This window comes from Furipterus horrens, unplaced genomic scaffold (genome assembly GCF_987537825.1).
Source record: "Furipterus horrens unplaced genomic scaffold, mFurHor1.1.pri manual_scaffold_7, whole genome shotgun sequence".
NCBI classification, from domain to species: Eukaryota; Metazoa; Chordata; class Mammalia; order Chiroptera; family Furipteridae; genus Furipterus; species Furipterus horrens.
This window is the reverse complement of record NW_028327177.1, coordinates 114,381,405-114,400,614: the sequence shown is the minus strand read 5'-3', so window position 1 is coordinate 114,400,614 and position 19,210 is coordinate 114,381,405. Positions and strand designations below refer to the sequence as shown.

Here is a 19,210-nt window from a genome sequence, read left to right as displayed (position 1 = left end):
AGGCTATTTCCACCAAGTGTCTCTTTCACAGATGCAACCATTTCAAAGGTCCTTTATCATCAACAGAAAAGTGATGTTCTAGGTTAACAAAAATGATACTTTTAAGAGTATTATGCAGTTGTTACCTTCATGTCAGTATTAGTCCATTATGATCAATATAATCAAATATTTCTTTCAACTGACCATTTCCTTACAATGTGGGAAACAAGGCCACACTGCAGGCTATGGGCTTCCAGAATTTTTTAACAAATCTGGGTGGGGGTCAGAAAATTGACCTTTCTCACTTCACTTTTCCCATTGATGTGGTTGGAGGCCCTCCCCCAAGGTAACAAGGTATATTCATTTTTCATTGCTTTGTCATCAATTTCTGCAAACTTAGTGACTTAAGACAACTTACAGTGATTATCTCATAGTTGCCATGATCAGAAATCAGGAATCAGGTGTGATATAACTGGGCCCTCTGCTCACGGTCTCACTCGCTGCCATCAAGGTATCAGCCAGGCGGCATTCTCATCTTCCAAGCTCATTCTGGTTGTTGGCAGAACTCAGTTCCATGCAGGTGCAGGACTGAGGCCCTCAGCTCCCAGAGGCCACGCACTCCTAGAGACCACGCACTCCCAGAGGCCACCCCTTTCCATTGGCAGCTCATAGCGTGGCTGTTTGTGCCTCCAAGGCCAGCAGAAAAACTTCACCCCTTCAAAGCTTTAACCCTATTAAGTCAGCCCTACCCAGGATACCCTCTCCTTTTTGATCAATTCAAAATTAACTGATTTGGGATCTTAATTACATCTGCAAAATCCCCTAATCCTTGTCATATGATGTGGCCTAATCACTGGTATAACACTTGGAGGCAGAGATCATAGAAGTTATCTCAGATTCCTGCCCACTACCTCAGGTCTCCCAGAATTGTAGCAGAGAAATAAGACTGCACCCCCTCCCACCTCCTCTGCCAGGTGGACAGTGCTGCCTTCAGCCTACCTCCTACAGGGAGTCCAGGTCCTCTCTTCCTTGTCCAGTTTCTTAGCCTATATACTGATGTTACCAACAGGAAGTGGGGCCTTGCTGCCACCCTCTAGGCAAAATCCTGGAGGCAAAGGTTTGGTAATAAAGGAAAGGAGTCTTTATTCAAAAGCTTCACGGTTTTGGAATTACAGCTTTCCATATGCATTAGTCACTTAAGCATATCATTTAAAGCTAAACTCTTTAACACCCAAGTTCTCCTATCATTCCCCCTGTTAGTTTTTAATTACCTTATTTCTATAGGATTAGTTTACAAACCGAAACAACATAAGATACAAAAGTGACACAGTTTGGGAAGGATGGCCGGCTTCTACCTCAGAGCCCGTCCCCTCTAGAACACCCAAAGAAGAACAACCCTGCCATCCCCTGCCAGGCCAGCCCGATCCTAGGTTGTGCCCAGAGGTCCTTCTACCATCGTTTGGGAAATGCAGGCAGCTGCAGCATGATCATCCAAGAATCCTTGAGGAAGGGAGGCCAAGGGCCAGGCTCAGCCCTCATTTTATTTTAAATCTTCTGGCCCATAATTCCATGCACTCCAGAGGTGTTCAGCTTCTCAGTCAATCCTGTCCTAGACTGTTTACCATTGCCTCAGGCAACCTGCTCCAACAGCCCCTCCCTACTCCTCCTCAGTGATCTGATCAGATCTCTCAGCATCACTGAGACACCTTGGCTCCCTTTCCCTAAGCCCCGCCTGCAGTCAGCTCCCAGAGGCTCTGTTTTGCCGCCTTAACCTCCTCCTGGGGTCTTCCTTCCCTAGGAAGAGCTCTGCACCCTCATTCCCAGAAACTTCATCTCTGTCCCTCATTCACTGTAGCTGGATGCTGTGTAAAATAACCAAAGGCTTATTCAATTACCAACTCAAGCTGGTGTTGTGTGAGGCATTGATGAGAGAGAACTCAGCCCCCTTTCCACACTCCCTCAGGGCCAGGGACTATAACACCACTGCTGTCTGCTCTGACCATAGGTCAGCACTTTCCTCAGATCAGGTTAAGGCATTTGTGGTCAGGAACTTTATCTGTGCAGTAACCATCATGCCTTAAGCAATCAGGATGACTGATTGTAGAGACAGTTAAGAGTGAAGAGAGGGGGAATAGACTGAGATGAACTGTGAGGTTTCTGGTTATTGATAGTCTTTGAGCTGGGAGAGATATTAGAGGTTAACCAGAGCAGTGCCCTCTAATAGGCATTTCTACAATAATAGAAATGTTCTATGATCTGTGCAGCAATCCAGTATGGTAGCTGCTGGCTACATGTGCTTTTTGAGCACTTGAAATGTACCTGATACAACTGCATTTTTCATTTCATCTTATTTTTACTAATTTTTAATTTAAAAACATGTGGCTAGCAGCTACCATATTGGCAGCAGAGGTCTAGATTTACCCACGAGAAACCTTGGATGACATGTCCCCTGTCAGCCATATTCACAAACAAATATTAGCCCCACAAGGGCAAACATTTTACACAGGCTTCTGTGTTCATGCCTTTTCTTTGCTTTTCTCTGGCTCTAGACTACAAGATGGCCAAATGTGATATTGCCATGATAGCCATGGAGACCCCCTTTCAAGGAGAATAGAGAGAGCAGAACCCCCAAGAACATCTATAATCTGGGGAGTCCCTGTGAATTGATGAAATCAGCCCCAGAGGGTCTTCAGCGAAATAAGCCATCACTGAAGGGGAACAGCTCTGCACCTCATAGTATGTCACAGAATGAGCGTGGCCAAAGGGCCCCAGCTTGCTTTGATTTCTTTTCTTATTCACTTTTATTTCATTTAAACATATTCAATATATAATACCTTAACTTGGTTCAAAATTCAAGCTGTACAAAATGATAAACAATGCAGGGTCATCTAGCCCATGTCTCAGCACCATCCCCCATCCCCCGCTACCAATTCTTCCCTATGGTGGGGTCAGTCAATGTTATACTTTTCTTATGTGTCCTTTCAAGGACACATGTATACAGGTATTTTCATTCTGTATTTTTACATAAATAGTCATATTCAGAACATACTACTTTTTAACTGTACAATATTGTACCACGGGACAGACCAAACTGGCCCACAAGCCAAACCTTTTTTTTTTTTTTTTTGCAAAAAACTTTTGTTGGAACATAGCCATGCTCATCATTTCCACATTGTCTCTGGCTACATTTGCACACCACCAAAGCTAAATAGCTGCATAAGAGACCATGTGGTCTGCTAAGCCTAAAATATTTACTATCTGGCCAACCCCTGTTTTAGCTAACAGTTATCCCAGGATTTATTTTAACTTGTGCCTTGCTGATGAATGTTTAGGTAGCTCCTAATCTTTTGCTATTATAAATAAAACTAATCACTAACTTTATAGTTCCCTCATTTCCCAATATAGAAATGTATCTGTTGGATAAATTCATAGACATGGAATTTCTGGGAAAGAAATTTTGTGCTTTGGTAATTTTGATAAATATCACCGAATTACCCCCTATAGTGGTTGTTACAATTTACATTCTTGTCTGAAATGTTTGAGAGCGCCCGTTGCCCCACATCCTCATCAATACTGTGAGTTCTCACACTTTGTTGTCTCTTGCCAATGTTTTCAGTGTGGTTTAATTTCACAATTCCCATATTATGAGGAAGGTAGAACATCTTTTTATGTGAACTTCATCCATATTTGCTTTGTGTGTACTATCAGATCATATCATTTACCCATTTTTATTTAATCTTGGACTTTTTATTAAATAATACTTTATAGTGGCTTTTTGTGCATTAGAGAAATTAGTCCTCTCTCTGTGACGTAAGTTGCAAATACGTTCCAAACTTGTCACTTGTCTTTTTACTTAACTTATGGCAGTTCCAGCTGGCTTTCAAAAGATATTGTTAGCCCATAAGGAAGGGTTACAATAGGGGACAGGTAGCCAGGATTTGGTTCCCGTAGCTGTCCGCTGCACTAGTGTATCCCAGCTGGTGTGAATGGGGGCAGAGCTGAGGGGAGTCAGAGTAGCTGTTAAAAGGGAAAATGAAGAGACTGTCTCATTGAGGCAGGTACTGCCTGTCCTTTGCCTTTGCCTGTCTGTTACCCTACCCAGCACAACCATATACATTGTAGAAGTCACTCTCGGGCTCTCATCTTCTGTATTGTGTTTCAAACCCACAACTGGTCAACAACCAATATTTGAGTGACTGTCTATGTAGGTGATCACCACACATTGCAACCCCCTGACACACACACCTTCTACCAAGCAATCTTCACTCACTCACACATTCCATTGTTAAGCTCAAACCAAGTGCCAAGTCCTGCTCTTGGTGCTGTGGACACAAACTCCTGGTTTCAGAGAATGCTTATCCCTGTGTTACAGAAACAGGGGTGTCCAAAAACAAACCCCAGAGTTTGTGGGTAGGGGATGGGGAAAAGAAAGCAGCTTTTAAGATGCCTTTGCATGCCTGGGGCTAGTTGCTAGTGTCTTTGTTATGCAAAATGGCTTTGATACTTCCAAGGCCCAAGAAGATGGGAGGAGTCTTGAACTGTGAGATGGTGCGGAAGGAGCCTACAGAGCCTGCATAGGGTTCTGTGAATGGTCAGAACTGGTTGCAACACCCACTGTGTCAGAGGACGCAGTCAGGGATATATAAGCAGCTGCGGACATTTTAGCTGGGACTCGCTCACTCGGACTCTCTCTCGCTGGGCCTCGCTCACTCAGACTCTCTCTCGCTGGGCCTCGCTCACTCGGACTCTCTCTCACTTGGACTCGCTCTCTCAGTCTTGGGTTTCGCACTCTACCTGGCTCTCTTGCTCCCTCTCTCTCTTGTGCCCCCTCCATGTGGCTTGGTGAAGGGGCCTTCTCCATGCGGATTAAAGAAGCTGAGTTCTCCAGGCGGTTTTGAGAGGGCTCTCCAGGCTGCTTTAAGCGGCTCTTGCCATGCAGTTTTGAGAAGGAGAGGAGATCCACGTGGTTTGCAGGAAGAAGGCAGTTTACAAGGAGGCTGAGAATCCGCACGGTGCTGGAGGGCACCACAGCATAGAAAGGACCTCCCCAATCAGATTTGAGTGGTTGGCAGCTACTGGTAAAGCTGAACTGTGCCTAGCAAGTAGGGAAACGGTGTTTCTGACTTTTCTAAGGCTGGCCTGGTTTGGTAGGGGGAGGCAGAATTAGGTATTTGTGGGTATTTTAAAGAACATAAGACTCAACAGCAGAAATCCGCAAATAATCTAATTCTATTTAACTGTTAAATAAACAGTTCTTTTTCTTTTCACTAAACCCTAGTACTGAGAGTTGCAATTCTGGTGGCAGGCAATTGGGCCCCTAACTAAACAGCCTGTGGGTTCTGTTTCAATGGGAGCAGCCCAGAGGTTCCGTTACACCTGGCCACCCAATTCTACTGGTCTCACAGCTATCATAGATCTTTCTTAATAGTGCTTCTTGTCCTAGCTGGTGTGGCTCAGTTGATAAGAGCATCATCCCGTTAACCAAAAGTCACGGTTTGATTCCTGGTCAGGGTACATACCTAGGTTGCGAGATCGATCCCTAGTCAGGGCATATGTGGGAGGCAGTCGATCAATGTTTCTCTCTCACATTGATGTTTCTCTACCTCTCTCTCCCCCTCCCTTCCCCTCTCTCCAAAGTCAATAAGCATGTCCTCAGGTAAGGATTTAAAAAACAAACAAAAGCAATAGTAGCTCTTTCTCATAAAAAGTGTTGGGACCTTACTTCCAAAAAAAGAAATTTGCAAATATAAAACAACCCAAATCCCTGAGAAATTAAGGTAGTGTGGTTCATATTGAACACTTGGTAGTCTCCTGGAAGGGACAAAGCAGAGGAGTCCCTTTTTCTTAGGAACAGGATAATCTCAATAAACCAGAGCAAAAGTACTACCACTTGGCCATCTCCAATAATTACTTTAAGGAGAAAAATATGATTTTCTCTTCAGAATGACACTCACCATTGAGCCTCTTTTGCTGTTCTCATCAGCAGGGTGTGCTTACTTCTGACCAAGGGGACAGCAAGCCCACAGAGCCATGTGCTCCTCTGGGTTTCCTCTGGCAGCTTTGACCAAGGCTGGGCATTGGTCCTACACCCCAAAGAGAACAGTGTCAACAACTAGGCAGTTCTTGTGTAAATTCAAGGAGAAACTTGGCTTAACCCAGCCAGATCAGCTCTTCTGCCAATGCTGAGGTTTCACTATGTGAGACCTGCCCTCCTGTTTAATTCCTACTAAGGAGAACCCATGTCGCTGGTGAAAACTGGGTGGCATCCAGCCCTCTCCCAAATAAATGCTACATCTGACTGGGGTAGGTTAGGGGAGGGTATGCTGCCTGCAAAGAACTATCCTTAGTTAAATAACATTTATACCACATTGAACAATTGTAAAGTGACTTATAATTGTTATAATAATGAGAGCTAATCCTTCTAATAAAAGGAGATGTGATTTAATTCCACTCCTGGTAGATCCTCCTCTTCTTTGATCTCTAGTGTGTGCCTGACACACATCATAGACCTTCAACATGTTATTGAGCATATTAGGTCCCCAGAGATGTCAGAGGGGTGACTAAGAAGTTGTCCCTGCACACAGGGTACCCACAATCTAATGTGGAGTTTGGCTAGGGTGGAAGTGACAGGCAATGGATAGAAAGACCATCTTCTACAAGGCAGAAAGGGATGTGCTACAAAAGCAGTGTTGGCAAACCATTCATTGAGAATTTTTCAAGTGCCAGACAATAAACTAAGTATTTGACAGGCATGTCCTCATTTAATCTTCCTAATATGAGATAATATTGTGAGTCTATCCATTTTATAGAGGAGGAAACTGAGGCACAGAGAGGTTAAGTAACTTACCTAAGATCATATAGTTTAGAACGTAGCAGAGCTATGATTCAGATCATACTTTCTTACTGTTGACATAAGAACATCCAAACCTATAGAAAAATTTTATAAGTGTTTATTTGAGCCAAACTGAGGACATGCCCCAAAGCAAGATCTCAAGGACTGAGAAAATGCTCTGGAAATGGCAGTTTTTCAGTTCTTTTTATGCATTTGGAATCAAAGGAGGGAAGGAAGGAAGATTACATGAAATCTATTGATGGTAGTTAAGGAGGTGGGCAAAGCAAGATAAGGAAATCTCTATGATTAGATAAAAAATAAAATGGAGAGATACATACTTCTTGTGAGTACAGGGTAGTTAACATTGAACATTTACTGCAAATAGGGATGGTGTACAGGGGGCAACAATGTCGTGTGCTCCCTTGAGGTAGTTAGCCTCCAAAGGGGTCTGGAAAAAAGGATTACTTTGGCATTTCAAAGAGTGGTTAACCTAGATGAACAAGAACAACAGACAGGACTTAAATCAAAGATAAACCTTTTACTAAGGAAATTACAGTCCTGGGGCATGAAACTACACTGAGACCTGCCCAGTTAGGGATTTATGATCAAATCATTCTGTGAGGTTAGTTTCAGTCACTGAAACTGTCAGATTCAGATTTACTATATAGCTCCTCCCCGATTGGCACTCCCAACTGGCTAGGCTGACCTGGACAGGTCACACAGCGTGGGGAACCGTGATTCGTTTTCCTGTTTTAAGAATGAGCAAGTGACATCTTGTGGAATGTGGATTTGGGAGGCCTCTGTCACGCGGGGCTAAAAGGTTACACCAAGCTTTGTCAGGATCTTTCCAAACCAAGGCTCTGCGCCTTCCCTGTGGGATAAGATTCCTCTGTGTTACAAGATTGGGACCCCAGATCCCTATCTAGCTTTCCCCTTCTCCATGATAATGAGTGTAATGAGCTTAGTCTGATCCTGGGAGGTCTAAGATGCTTAGAGCAAGGCGGTTGATGCACTCCGCTGCAGAGTGTAGCTGTCTTTCACCACTTACAAAAACCAAGGAGCTTGAGTGCTGAAACCCACACAGCAACTGCTCAGGGAGAGGCCACACGCACAGACCACACCTGCATCGTGGCTCTCCATCCTCGGCCTCCTCCGCTCCCACTCTCTCCTCGCACTACAGAGTGGCATTTCTTCCAACTCCAAGTCATGGCCAGGGACGTTTTGGGGAATGGCAAGGTGAGTCAGCTCTGAGTTAGAAGCAGTGGGGTGGTTATTAGAAAAGGTGAGAGGGAAGGAAGCCTCAGGCTCTCCACTTCTCCTGCTCACCTGAGACCTCTCTCCACAGCAACAGGCAGAGGTGTCCCGCCTGGCCCAGACCCAGGAACAGAAGCTGGCTGCTGCCCTCAGAGCGGAGTTACACAACACCTGGTGCCAAGTGCAGAGCCTCCAGGCGGAGACGGAATCCTTGCGGGCCCTGGTGAGCGGGCCAGGAAGAGACCTGGCATTTTTTGTGACAATTTGAACTCTCAACCATTGAACTGTAGTCCTGTGGGTCACAATGTGCAAGAGACTTCCATCTCACAATAGGAGTCTGAGGCCTGAAAAGTTCTGATACCAAATCACAAGTGTGATAGATACAGTGAGCACCCAGCTGAGATATGCTTCACCAGGCTGCTGCCGTGAATGCTGGCCACTCGTGCCCACAGATGCCGCTTCTCAGCTGCCCCTCTTCTCTGGAGAATTGCCCTCTGCCAAAAAGAGGACACCGGCCCTCAGGAGGTCAAGCCAGCCCACCTTCCCAGCCAATGGCTCACTCACAGTGGGATTTAAAAGCCCAACTCACTTGCGCCAGAAGGGAACCAGCCCTATGGGGTAATTCACCCTACAGAGGCTCTGTAGGATCCACCGGAAGCCAGACTCCTTCGTGACTACCTTCTCTGCCCTATCCTGCTCTCCTTGCTCCCCCTTTTCCTGAGAGCAATCTCTTAATTTTGTCCATACCAGGATCCCTCTCTCAGGCTCTGCTTCTGGGGCACCCAACCTAAAACATCTAGTGAGCTCCTCAGATGCATTGTGGTTTGTAGGCAGATCTCTCACATCATTAGTTATTATTATTAATTAAAATGATTATTAATAATACAGCAAACCACCCCTGCTCTCTGGGATGGCCTCAAGTTCTATCACATGGGCAAGCACAGCTCCTCCTGGATGCTCCCTGCAGGGGTCGGGGGGTCAAGTGTACTGCTGAGGTGGTCTGAAGTCCATTGAGGCCCAAGGAGCCCTTCTCTCCCAACAGCCTCAAGTCCTGGGACTGATCAGATACCATTGTTAATGCCCTTTCCTTCCCCCACACCCCATAAACCTGCATCTCAACTGTGATACCCAAACCAGCCCCATCATCAAAACACCAGTCCGCCCCCCACTGCAGCCACAGCCTGCCCTGAAGTCTGTTCTAGTCAGTTCCCCTCAGAATCTTATCTCTGCCTGTCGTCACGCGGGGCCCAGTCAGCTCGGGGAAGAGGAGGCTCGGTCTCCTCGCCACACGTGAACTGCCTCGTGTTGCTCCATTTCTGCCCCCCTCATTCTCTGGTAGGACCTGGGTCAGAGCATGGGGGTGGGGAGAAAGGGTCTGAGGTGAGAGAAATCAGGAAATGACTATTTAAAGCAATGCTGTTTCACATGTTCACTTACAAAAGAAAGATCTAAAAGAGAGCATTATTGATATGAATTTTATGTCACTTCATTTCATTCACTCACCATGACCCCTAACATCAGGGGTGCTGCCTTCCCCCTGTGTTGTTTCAGGCACAGTTAAGGGGCTGCCATTTCTTCCCCAGATGTCCTTGTGGCTGCCCAAATTGTCACTCTTGTGGTGACAGAAAGTTTCAGGCCAAAGGCAGAGGATGCATTTTCAAGGCCACACCGTCAAAAAAGCCTGGGTGAATGACTCCTAAGTGGCAGTGGCCCGTCACTCAGCACACATTCCACACACACACACTGGGTGCAAAGCCCTCCCTCAGACCCAGGGGGAAAACAGGAATTGGTAGGTTCCTGTCCTCTGAAAGCTCAGACCTTGATTGGTAGAGAAAACCTCTGCACAGATAACTGAAAGCAGAGGGGTACTGTGTCCTCAGAGTAGCTGCTCCCAACTGCTTCCATTCTCAGCCAGCCCCCAGCACACCCTCACCTCTGCCCCTCAGCAGGTGCTGTCACCTGTATTATTCTGCCGATAAAATGAAGGTCCTGCCTCACAAGGTCTTTGGTTTGCATTTCCCACTTTACAATATCTCTGAAGCTTTATCCACCGCCTCTCTCCTTCCATAGACTCCAGGTGTTACACCATCTGGACATTCCTCCATCTATTGTCCCCTCTTGTCTGCCTTTCCAGTGTCCCTAACCTGGGAATTGCCAGGGCTTGGCCTCCAACAGAAGCCTTCCTTTGCCTGGCCTTCCAACACTACCCAGCTCGGGCTTTGTTTTAATATCCAGACTCGTCCTTTGCTTTCCTGCCCTTGAGCCTTTGGGTGTGTTCTTCCCATGGCTAGGAGGAGACTCCCCACAAGTATGCCCTCCTCTACCTGCTCCTCTCCTCACACCCTTGGCCCAGGTGAGCTGAAAACACCAGGAAGCATAGATCCTGACTCCCACAGCTGGGTGATCTCTGCCACCTGCCACCCACTCACACTTAGAGTGGTGCCCATGGCGGAATTTGCTCATCCACCAAAGTCACATTGACTCCTTGAGGGTGGGAACCAGGTTTAATTACTTTTAAGCTTCCAAATCCCTTGGTACAGTGCCCAAAACATCATTTCTTCAAAATGACACCAGTAGTAATAAAAACCTGCTCATATGCATTCTCTTATCAGCTCCTTATAGAAACATTGAGAGGTGGACTGGCCTGCGGCTTCCATCCCACTTTGCAAATGAGAAATCTATGGCTCAGGGATTTGACATAAACAAGTGGAACAGCCAAGTCCTCTGACTATTTCTGTCCTAGACCACAGCCACCTTATGGAACTGAGACTGCCCCTCAGACTCTGGGATCAAACCCTGGCTCCTCTACTCATGAGCTGTGTGAACTCTCTAAAATTCCATTTTCTCACTTTTTATAAAGTGAGGATCTATTTTACTTATCATATTTATCTGCTGTGTTGGTGGCTTCAGACAGTTTAGGCAGAATTTAGCAGAGATTTTTTTTGTTTGTTTTTTTCCTGCTCCATGTAGCATCTGCTGGGTCTGGAACATCCAAGAATGACTTTTTCAGCTCACACATCTGGTGCCTCAGCTGTGCACCCCTTTTTCTCTCTCCATGTGGCCCCTCTGTGCAGCTCACTTTGACTTCCTCCTGGCATGGGAGTCTTGCATAGCTGGACTTTTGACATGGTGTCTGGCTTCCATCAGAGTATAGGCACAAAAACTGCCAGTACTCCTAACACCTGGGCTGGAAAGTCCCTGAACATCACTTAGACAGCATGCTACTGTCAAAGCAGTCACAAGACCAGTCCAGAATCAATAGGAAGGGAGATAAACTCCACTTCTTGATGGGGCCACTGCAAGGTCTTATAAAGAAAGAGCATGTGGGGTGGAGATCATTGTTGCTGCTGCCTTTGGAAATGTGATCTGCCACTGGACCATAACAGAGTACCTTATAAAGCCATTGGGATGACAAATTAGAGAGCGCTAGCCCTTAGCGCAGTACCTGGCACAGAGTGAGCAATCAATAAGTGGCATTATTAATTATCACTATAACATTAATATTATAGCCACTAGTAGAGTAACCCCAACTTCGCATCATCTGGTCACCTAACTTAAACCCATGGTCCTAACTGTTGGAACAAATGGAAAAAAAACTCACACCCACAGACAGAAACTTAAGTATAGTGACATGCTAATCATGCCCAGGACCCAGGATGGGCTGCCTCTGTCCCCTTCTGACTCCAGTAGATCAGAGTTCTGGTCACTGAGCTTATAGCCAAGGTTAGGAGCACAGACAGAGCCAGAATAGTTAGTACACACTCTGTTAGCTTTCCAATACAGCAGAGTTCATCCAGCCAGCCTGTTATCTTCACTCAGAGCAACCTGTGCACACACAAGGCACCCACAGCTTATATGAGCCTCAGGAAGCCAAGCCAATGAGATGTTTGGCCTTCTTTTCCAACAAGGCACTATTTGCATTGGCAGCCAGGCACCAAAAATGGTGCTTGAGGCCTACTAGCTCTTGTGTTCTGTCAACTCAAGTCAGGAAATCTAGACCAGAAATCACAGAAAGTTACCTACTTTTACTTTCTGGAGGGTTTACAACACAAGGGAACAATTTTTAACATAATTCCTGTTTAGTTTGGTTTTTCAGCTGTTTTAGACTTAACTAGGCATGCTGATTCCAAAACTGCAGTTAGTTATATTCTATCACGTCAAGATTTTTTTGGGCAGCTTATCTTAACGTGACCACTCTAGGCTGGATCGAGCCTGGATCAAGGGAAGCACTAGTGCTCTCCTATTGGCTGAAAGCAAACCTCCCTTGAGTGGGGACGGGTGGGGGATGACCTTGGAGACCAGCAACAGGTTCATACTTGTTTAGGCTATTCAGTTTCACGAGACAGTGTGGTGAGAGGTGGTGTGCCGCTCTATACAGGGAATCGTATTCCGAAGTATAGTCTGAATTCTTGTCTGTATACAAGGACTTAGCAGAATTTATTTTTTATTTATATACATACTTATTTCCTTTCCTTCAGATCATGTCTGCCTCTGCTATTTCTTGTTGTAAGTGCCTAAACAACCCTGATTCGTTTTGTTATATCTGTGGCAGTTTCACCATTCCCAAAGGACGAACATCACTTCATTTGTCAGACAAGCCTATTTTGCATATTTCAAAGTAAAACTTGGTGATCAAGAGAAGTCTTGAGCCCCTCACAAGGTGTACAAGCAGCGTGTTGTGAGTTTACGGATGTGGATGAAGGGAACACGTGATAAATTGCCATTTGGTATACCTATGGTTTGGCGAGAGCCCAGAGCTCATTCAAATGACTGTTACATTTGTATAGTGAAAGCGTCAGGATATAACAAGAAAAATAAATGTAAAATCGAGTATTTTAGTCTACCATCAGCTATATGCCCAGTGCCTCATTCAGCTGAAATCCCAGTGCCAGTTTTCATTGAACTACCCTCTTTCAAAAAACAGGAGTATGGTGAAGAACTAAGTGACAGCAACAGTGAAGATTTTGAAACTGAAGATGACTCAGTTTGTAAGGGATTTTATCAGCATGAGTTGAATGATTTGGCATGAGATTTGGGACTATCCAAAAAGGGTTCAGAACTCCTAGCATCAAGACTGCATGAGAAAAACTTGCTTGAAAAAGGAGTGAAGGTATCCTATTTTTGATCAAGAGAAAGTGCATTTCTGCAGTACATTTGAAGTGGTGGTGGCTTTGTGTATTGCCATAACATACATGGTTTAATGGAGGAATTGGGAATTCCAACCTATAATGCAACTGAATGGTGACTGTTCATCGATAGCTCAAAGCAGAGCTTGAAGTGTGTCCTCCTCCACAATGGCAATTTATTTGGTGCAGGACCAATTAGCCATTCAGTTTATTTTTGTGAAGAATATAAAGACATAAAGAGAGTCATTGATCTGTTGCAATATGACAAGCACAATTGGATCATCTGTGTTGACCTTCAAATGGTCTGCTTCCTTTTTGGTTAGCAACGTGTATACACCAAGTATCCCTGTTTTCTGTGTATGTGGGACAGCAGAGCTCGCGAGAAGCATTGGGTGGAGTCTAATTGGCCTCCAAGATCTGACCTCAAACCTAGTGATCCAAACATTCTCCATGAGCCACTTGCTGACCAAAGAACATTATATTTCCCCCTCTGCACATAAAACTGGGTCTCATGAAGCCAATTTGTTAAAGCTTTGCCAACTGAAGGAGACTGTTTCAAGTATCTCATTTTGGCATTTCCTAGCCTGTCGTTTGAAAAGATAAAATACCTTAATATGTATGTTTGATAGCAGAACTTTACTACTTGTACACAATTTGACTTACAGTAATGACACATAGCCTATATATGAATAAAACAACTCTAAGTAAACAGAATATTCAGGTAATTTTTTCTCTTTTTTAAATAATATGCTTTATTGATTATGCTCTTACAATTGTCCAAATTTCTTTTCCCTTCGTTCCCCTCCACCCAGTGACCCCCCTCACTCCAGTTGCCCCCCTCTTAAGTCCATGCCCATTAGTTGTGCTTATAGTTCTTCTCAACATCTTCCTGTTACTCCACTCCTTCTTACTATGCTTCTCAATTTCTGTATTATCTCCCTCCCTTTCCCCCCGCCCCCCTCCCTGCTGACCTCCCCCCAATATGTTCCCCATACCTATAATTCTTTTTTCACTCTCATTGCCTACTTCGTTTGCCTTTGTTTCAGTTCCCTAGCTTCTGTTGTTGTGATACAGTTTTCATTTTAATGTTTATAGTTTTGAGCATCTTTCTCCTAAACAAGTCCCTTTAACATTTTATTTAACAGTGATTTGGATCTGATGAACTCCTTCAGTTTTACTTTGTTCTGGAAGCACCTTCTCTGCCCTTCTATTCTGAATGACAGCTTCACTGGATAGAGTATTTTTGGTTGTAGGTTCTTGCTTTTCATTACTTTGACTATTTCTTGCCAGTCCCTTCTTGTCTGCAGAGTTTCTTTTGAAAAATCAGCTAAGAGTCTTATTGGGACCCCTTTATATGTAATTCTCTTCTTCTTTCTTGCTGCTTTTAAGATTCTCTCTTTATCCTTAATTTTTGACCTTTTGATTTTAATGTTTCTTGGTGTGGTTCTCCCTGGGTCCAGTTTTTTTGGAACTCTGTGCTTCCTGGACCTGTAAGTCTATTTCCTTCCCCAAGTTAGGGAAGTTCTGCTTCATTATTTTTTCACTTTCTTTTTCAGTTTCTAGTTCTTCTTCTTCACCTTCTGGCAACCCTATGATTCAGATATTGGCCTGCTTATAGCTGTCCCAGAGGTTTCTGAGCCTCTCCTCATTTTCCTCACTTTTTGTTTCCTCTTTCTGCACTGGTTGACTGTTTGTTCCTTCCCTATGTTCCAATTTGTTGACTTGATCCCTGGTTTTATTTTTCTCACCACTAGTTTCATATGTGCTTTCGTTCATTTCAGCAGGACTAGCCTTCATTCCTTCCCCATCTTGTTTAAGATCTGCTGTTAGGTCTGTAAGCATTTTTATAACCAAAGCTCTGAACTGTGCCTCAGAAAGATTTCCTATCTGCTGCTTCATTAGAGTAGATATTTGCTGTCTGGTCAGCTGCATCACCAGGATCGCTATCATGATCTGTTCCATCCTGACAGTTTTGTGTTTACCTTTGCTTCCTGGGTGGGGCTGTCACACCTCCTATGCTATAGGGGTAGAAGCCCATGCACTTGTCACAACCAGGAGACCCTTCTCACCACACTGTGGCATTTTCTGTGGGGGTGGGGTTCCAAGATGGATTCCTGCCACTCATTCTCTGCTGAGAGACCGGGAGCCTCCTCCTCCATCCCCACACTCTCCAGGCCTCACAGTCCAAGGCAATGGAGGTCTGCCCTCCCCGGTGTTGGAATCGCAAGCTGACGGGTCTGGTCTGCAGCCGGGGGTGCTCCCCAGGCACTTTTCGCCTCCCCTTAAATATGGGTGTCTGTGCTTACCGCTGTCCTGCTGCCATCACCGTAGCTGCCACTGCCAGCACAGCTTGACCTCTCCTCCCCAGCTTTGCCCCTCCTACCTGTCTGGATGAGCACCACTTATTTATAACTTCATACATTGGACTTCCATTTATTTTCTGGTACTTCTGGTTATTTCTGGTTTTGCGGTAGTTGTATTCCTTCTTAGTTGTGGGGGGAGATGGAGCGTGTCAGTCTAGGCCTCCACCTTGGCCAGAAGTCTAATATTTTCTTTATTTTCCTTTGTATGTACATTTTGTATGATTTTGGGGACAAAGGGAGGGTATCTTGTACCTTAAAAAGTTGACATGATAGAGAAAAACTGGGGTCGTTTTTGGATTCAGATGCCAAAAGTTAGTCAAAAACAAGTGTCAGATCTAACTCAATGAAAATTGGGTTCCCTAGTATAATTCAAGAGCATCCCTTCAAATTTCCGTACACTGGAGAATAAGTGTGGTTCTGTGATCTCAGTTGGCTTGCTGGTGCTGCCCATGTCACCTGGTGGGCCAGGGCTAGGGCACCAGCAGCAGTGGCCTATCACAGTCACTGAAGCTCCAGCCTCTCTGTGAGAACCTGGCCAGGATGTTGGGGACTCAGGTGGGGAAACTGGGCTTGGCTTCTGAGGGTGGGATGGAAGAGACTCTGATGTAGGATCCAAAGAACCCACCTTGGGCCGTAGGTCCTGAGTCATCAGAGAAAACCCCTAGACCACATGGAGGAGCCACCTATGAACATGGATCCAATACTATGAACAGATGACTCAATGATGGCTCTGTAAAATGATTTTCCAAATCACAGGTGTTACAGGTCTAATGTCAATAACCTCTACTCATAAACCAAGTAATTTCCTGATAAACAAAGGGAGAAGACCAGGGGGTGGGGTGGAATAATAATTCTCAAAGTCCAGGTGACCATTTCTGCATCCTCACTAACATAGAGGGGTTCTCAGATCCCACCAGCAAAATAATAACCTTAGAGAAGATACTGATTTACATTTATTTAATTACTGATTATAGTTTGCTATTTGTTAATGTACCTAGAATGGGAATCTGACTCAGCATCCTCATATCCTATGGAATTAAGATTTAAATAAGATAATATGGTGACCCTGTTTAACAATAGCCATGATTAAAGACAGCATCAATAACCAAGAATCTTACATTTCAGCCACAGTGGTCAGAAGGGTATGAAAAATTTCCCCCTTGGGACCTGGGTACAGGAATTTGTTTCAGCAGAATTTGACTCTATCCAACTCAGAAAGATATTTATGTGTTTCTTATGTGTTATATAAAAAGCCAGATGCTAAATCATAATTACAACTATTAAAAATGTTAGAGAGACGCACATAATTTTTTTAAGGTGTTTATGGTCAGCCCTACAGTTTGCAGGGTATGGTATATGGGGAGATGAGAAGTTTCCAGCTAACAGGGAAACATGGCAGTAAGTGTGCATAACGCAAGTGTTGTCATCCTGAGCAACCTACACACACAGGCATCTACCTACACTCTGCCAGGCCCTATATTGTCACTGGAGTTAGATATTTGGTCCGTGCTCTCAAAGAGCTCATCATCTAGTAGAGGACACATGCCTCTAAGAAGCTCAGCCCACTCTGATAAGTTCAAGGGCATGCATGATGCACTCAGGCAGCCATGGAAACACAGAGGAGGGTTCCCTAACCTAAGAAAGGCTTTCCGGGGTAGGAGGGTGAGCCAGCCAGGTAAGATGCTGGAAGGAATGGAGAAGGATGATACAGGTGCAGGAAACAGCATGAACCCAATTCACTCAAAGACTAGATGTGTTCACCACTTTGGGGTAAGGGGTAAAGATGCAAAAATGCTGGGCCAGTTGTGTGCCACATTAGGGACCCTGGAGAGCTGCAGATGTGGTTAAAGCTGAGGAGGTACAGGCCCAGATTAGGACTTTGAAAAGGACACCATAGCTTCTGTGTGGGGATTGCAGCACAAAGAGGAACTAGAGGGAGAAAGACAATCTAAGAGGCCATGAGGTTACCCTGAGTGAGAGGTCATGGGCATCAATCCTGGGTATTGGTGGCTGGAGAAGAGAGCACACAAATGAGAAAACTTTTCAGAATATTCAATAGGCAGGATTCAGTAATGATCAAATTTGGGAGGGAAGCAAGAAAATCAGGGACATGTCTTTCCCCAGTTTCTACTTCTCATGAGTTCACCTCCTGAAGCACAGAATAGAAAAGACCAACAGGTCCAAGGGGCAGACAATGGGTCCATTCTGGATGCCTTGATTTGAGATGCCCTGGACTGTACATATTTCCAGCGGGTCAGTGCTTGGGGGAGAGGTCTGTCCTAGAAGTACCAATGCAGGAGTCATTGACAGAGACAACTCAAATCCTGAGAGGTAGAGACCAGCGAGCACAGACCCAGGAGGCAGAGCACAGAGAGAAAAGGGCTCCAGATGGGATGGTGGGAAGCCCACAGTGCAAGGTCAGCCAAAGGAAGGGGAATTAGCCAACGTGGGCACCTAAAACACTAACAAAAAAAGTGCTGAGTTCGGAAAGGCCAGAGATGTTCATTCTAACTTGGAATCTGGGAAAGAGTGCCAGAGGAGACTACATTTTAGCTGATGGTGGATGGGGTTTCAGCAGTGGAGGGGAAAGGGCCCCTCAGGGGGTGAGAAAAACCTGAGCAAAAAGACCCAGAGGCTGCTCAAAGAGCAAGATGTCTTTGAATAAACACCTGCAAACTGCTTGTGTGTGTGTGTGGGTGTGTGTATGTGTATGTCTCATTTTTCTCCCTCTCATTTTCTCACTCATCTTTCATTCTGATATTTCATCTCTCCTTCCCCCTCTCTCCCCTTTCTCTTCCTTCCTTTCCTCCCCTCACCCCTCTCTACATCCCCCCCAACATACACACACACACACACACACACACACACCCATCAGAATGATCAGTGAATTAGACTAAACAAGAGTCTGGCCTCCTGAGAAGGATTCATTATCTCCACACCAAGCCACATAAGCTTAGTAAGGTTATTGTCCTTGGAGAAATGGATAGACCAGACCAATGCCAGCCCTTCCCACTGCTCTACACGCCTTCCTCTCCAAGGGCCCTGCCTGTCAGCCTTGAGTTTGGACGTGTTCCTTCTTGCAGAAACGAGGCCTGGAGAACACTTTGCACGATGCCAAGCACTGGCATGGCCTGGAGCTGCAGAACCTGGGCATCGTGGTCAGCAGGCTGGAGGCGGAGCTCCGGGAGATATGTGCGGAGGCGGAGCAGCAGCAGCTGGCCCGTGAGCATCTGCTGGCACACAGGTGCCAGCTGCAGAGGGACCTGGCATCCTACCATGCTCTGCTGGACAGGGAGGAGAGCGAGTAAGTCTCTTTGCTTGTTTAATTATAAAAGGAGCACAACTCATTGGTTTAAAAAATATTTTTTCAAACACTTAGAAGTAATTAAGATATAAGAAATCACCCCAACTTCCCAACACATGCACACACACACTTCCATAGCTCTGTCCTTCTGGGATTTTTCTATTCCTACATATATATATGCACAAATATATAGACAAATATATTACATATGCGTGTGTACATATATGTGTGTATACCTGCTTTTAATCATATGAATATACACACATAGACATACCTATAAGTGTTCATATATACCTAGTGCAGCAGGTTCTCAAAGGTCATTTAGTTCAATGTTGTTTCATGGTAATATTGA

At 45.1% G+C, this 19,210-nt stretch overlaps 1 protein-coding gene across 1 annotated transcript in view; it reads left to right on the top strand.

Annotated features, from left to right (window-relative positions):
• BFSP2 (beaded filament structural protein 2) overlaps positions 1-18,862 on the top strand; it is a 55,652-nt gene extending 36,790 nt beyond the window's left edge. Inside the window, 2 exon segments of the mRNA XM_090284940.1 lie at positions 8,157-8,288; positions 18,638-18,862. Coding sequence (XP_090141066.1) covers positions 8,157-8,288; positions 18,638-18,862 — 357 coding nt within the window.
• The last annotated feature ends 348 nt before the right edge of the window (positions 18,863-19,210 follow it).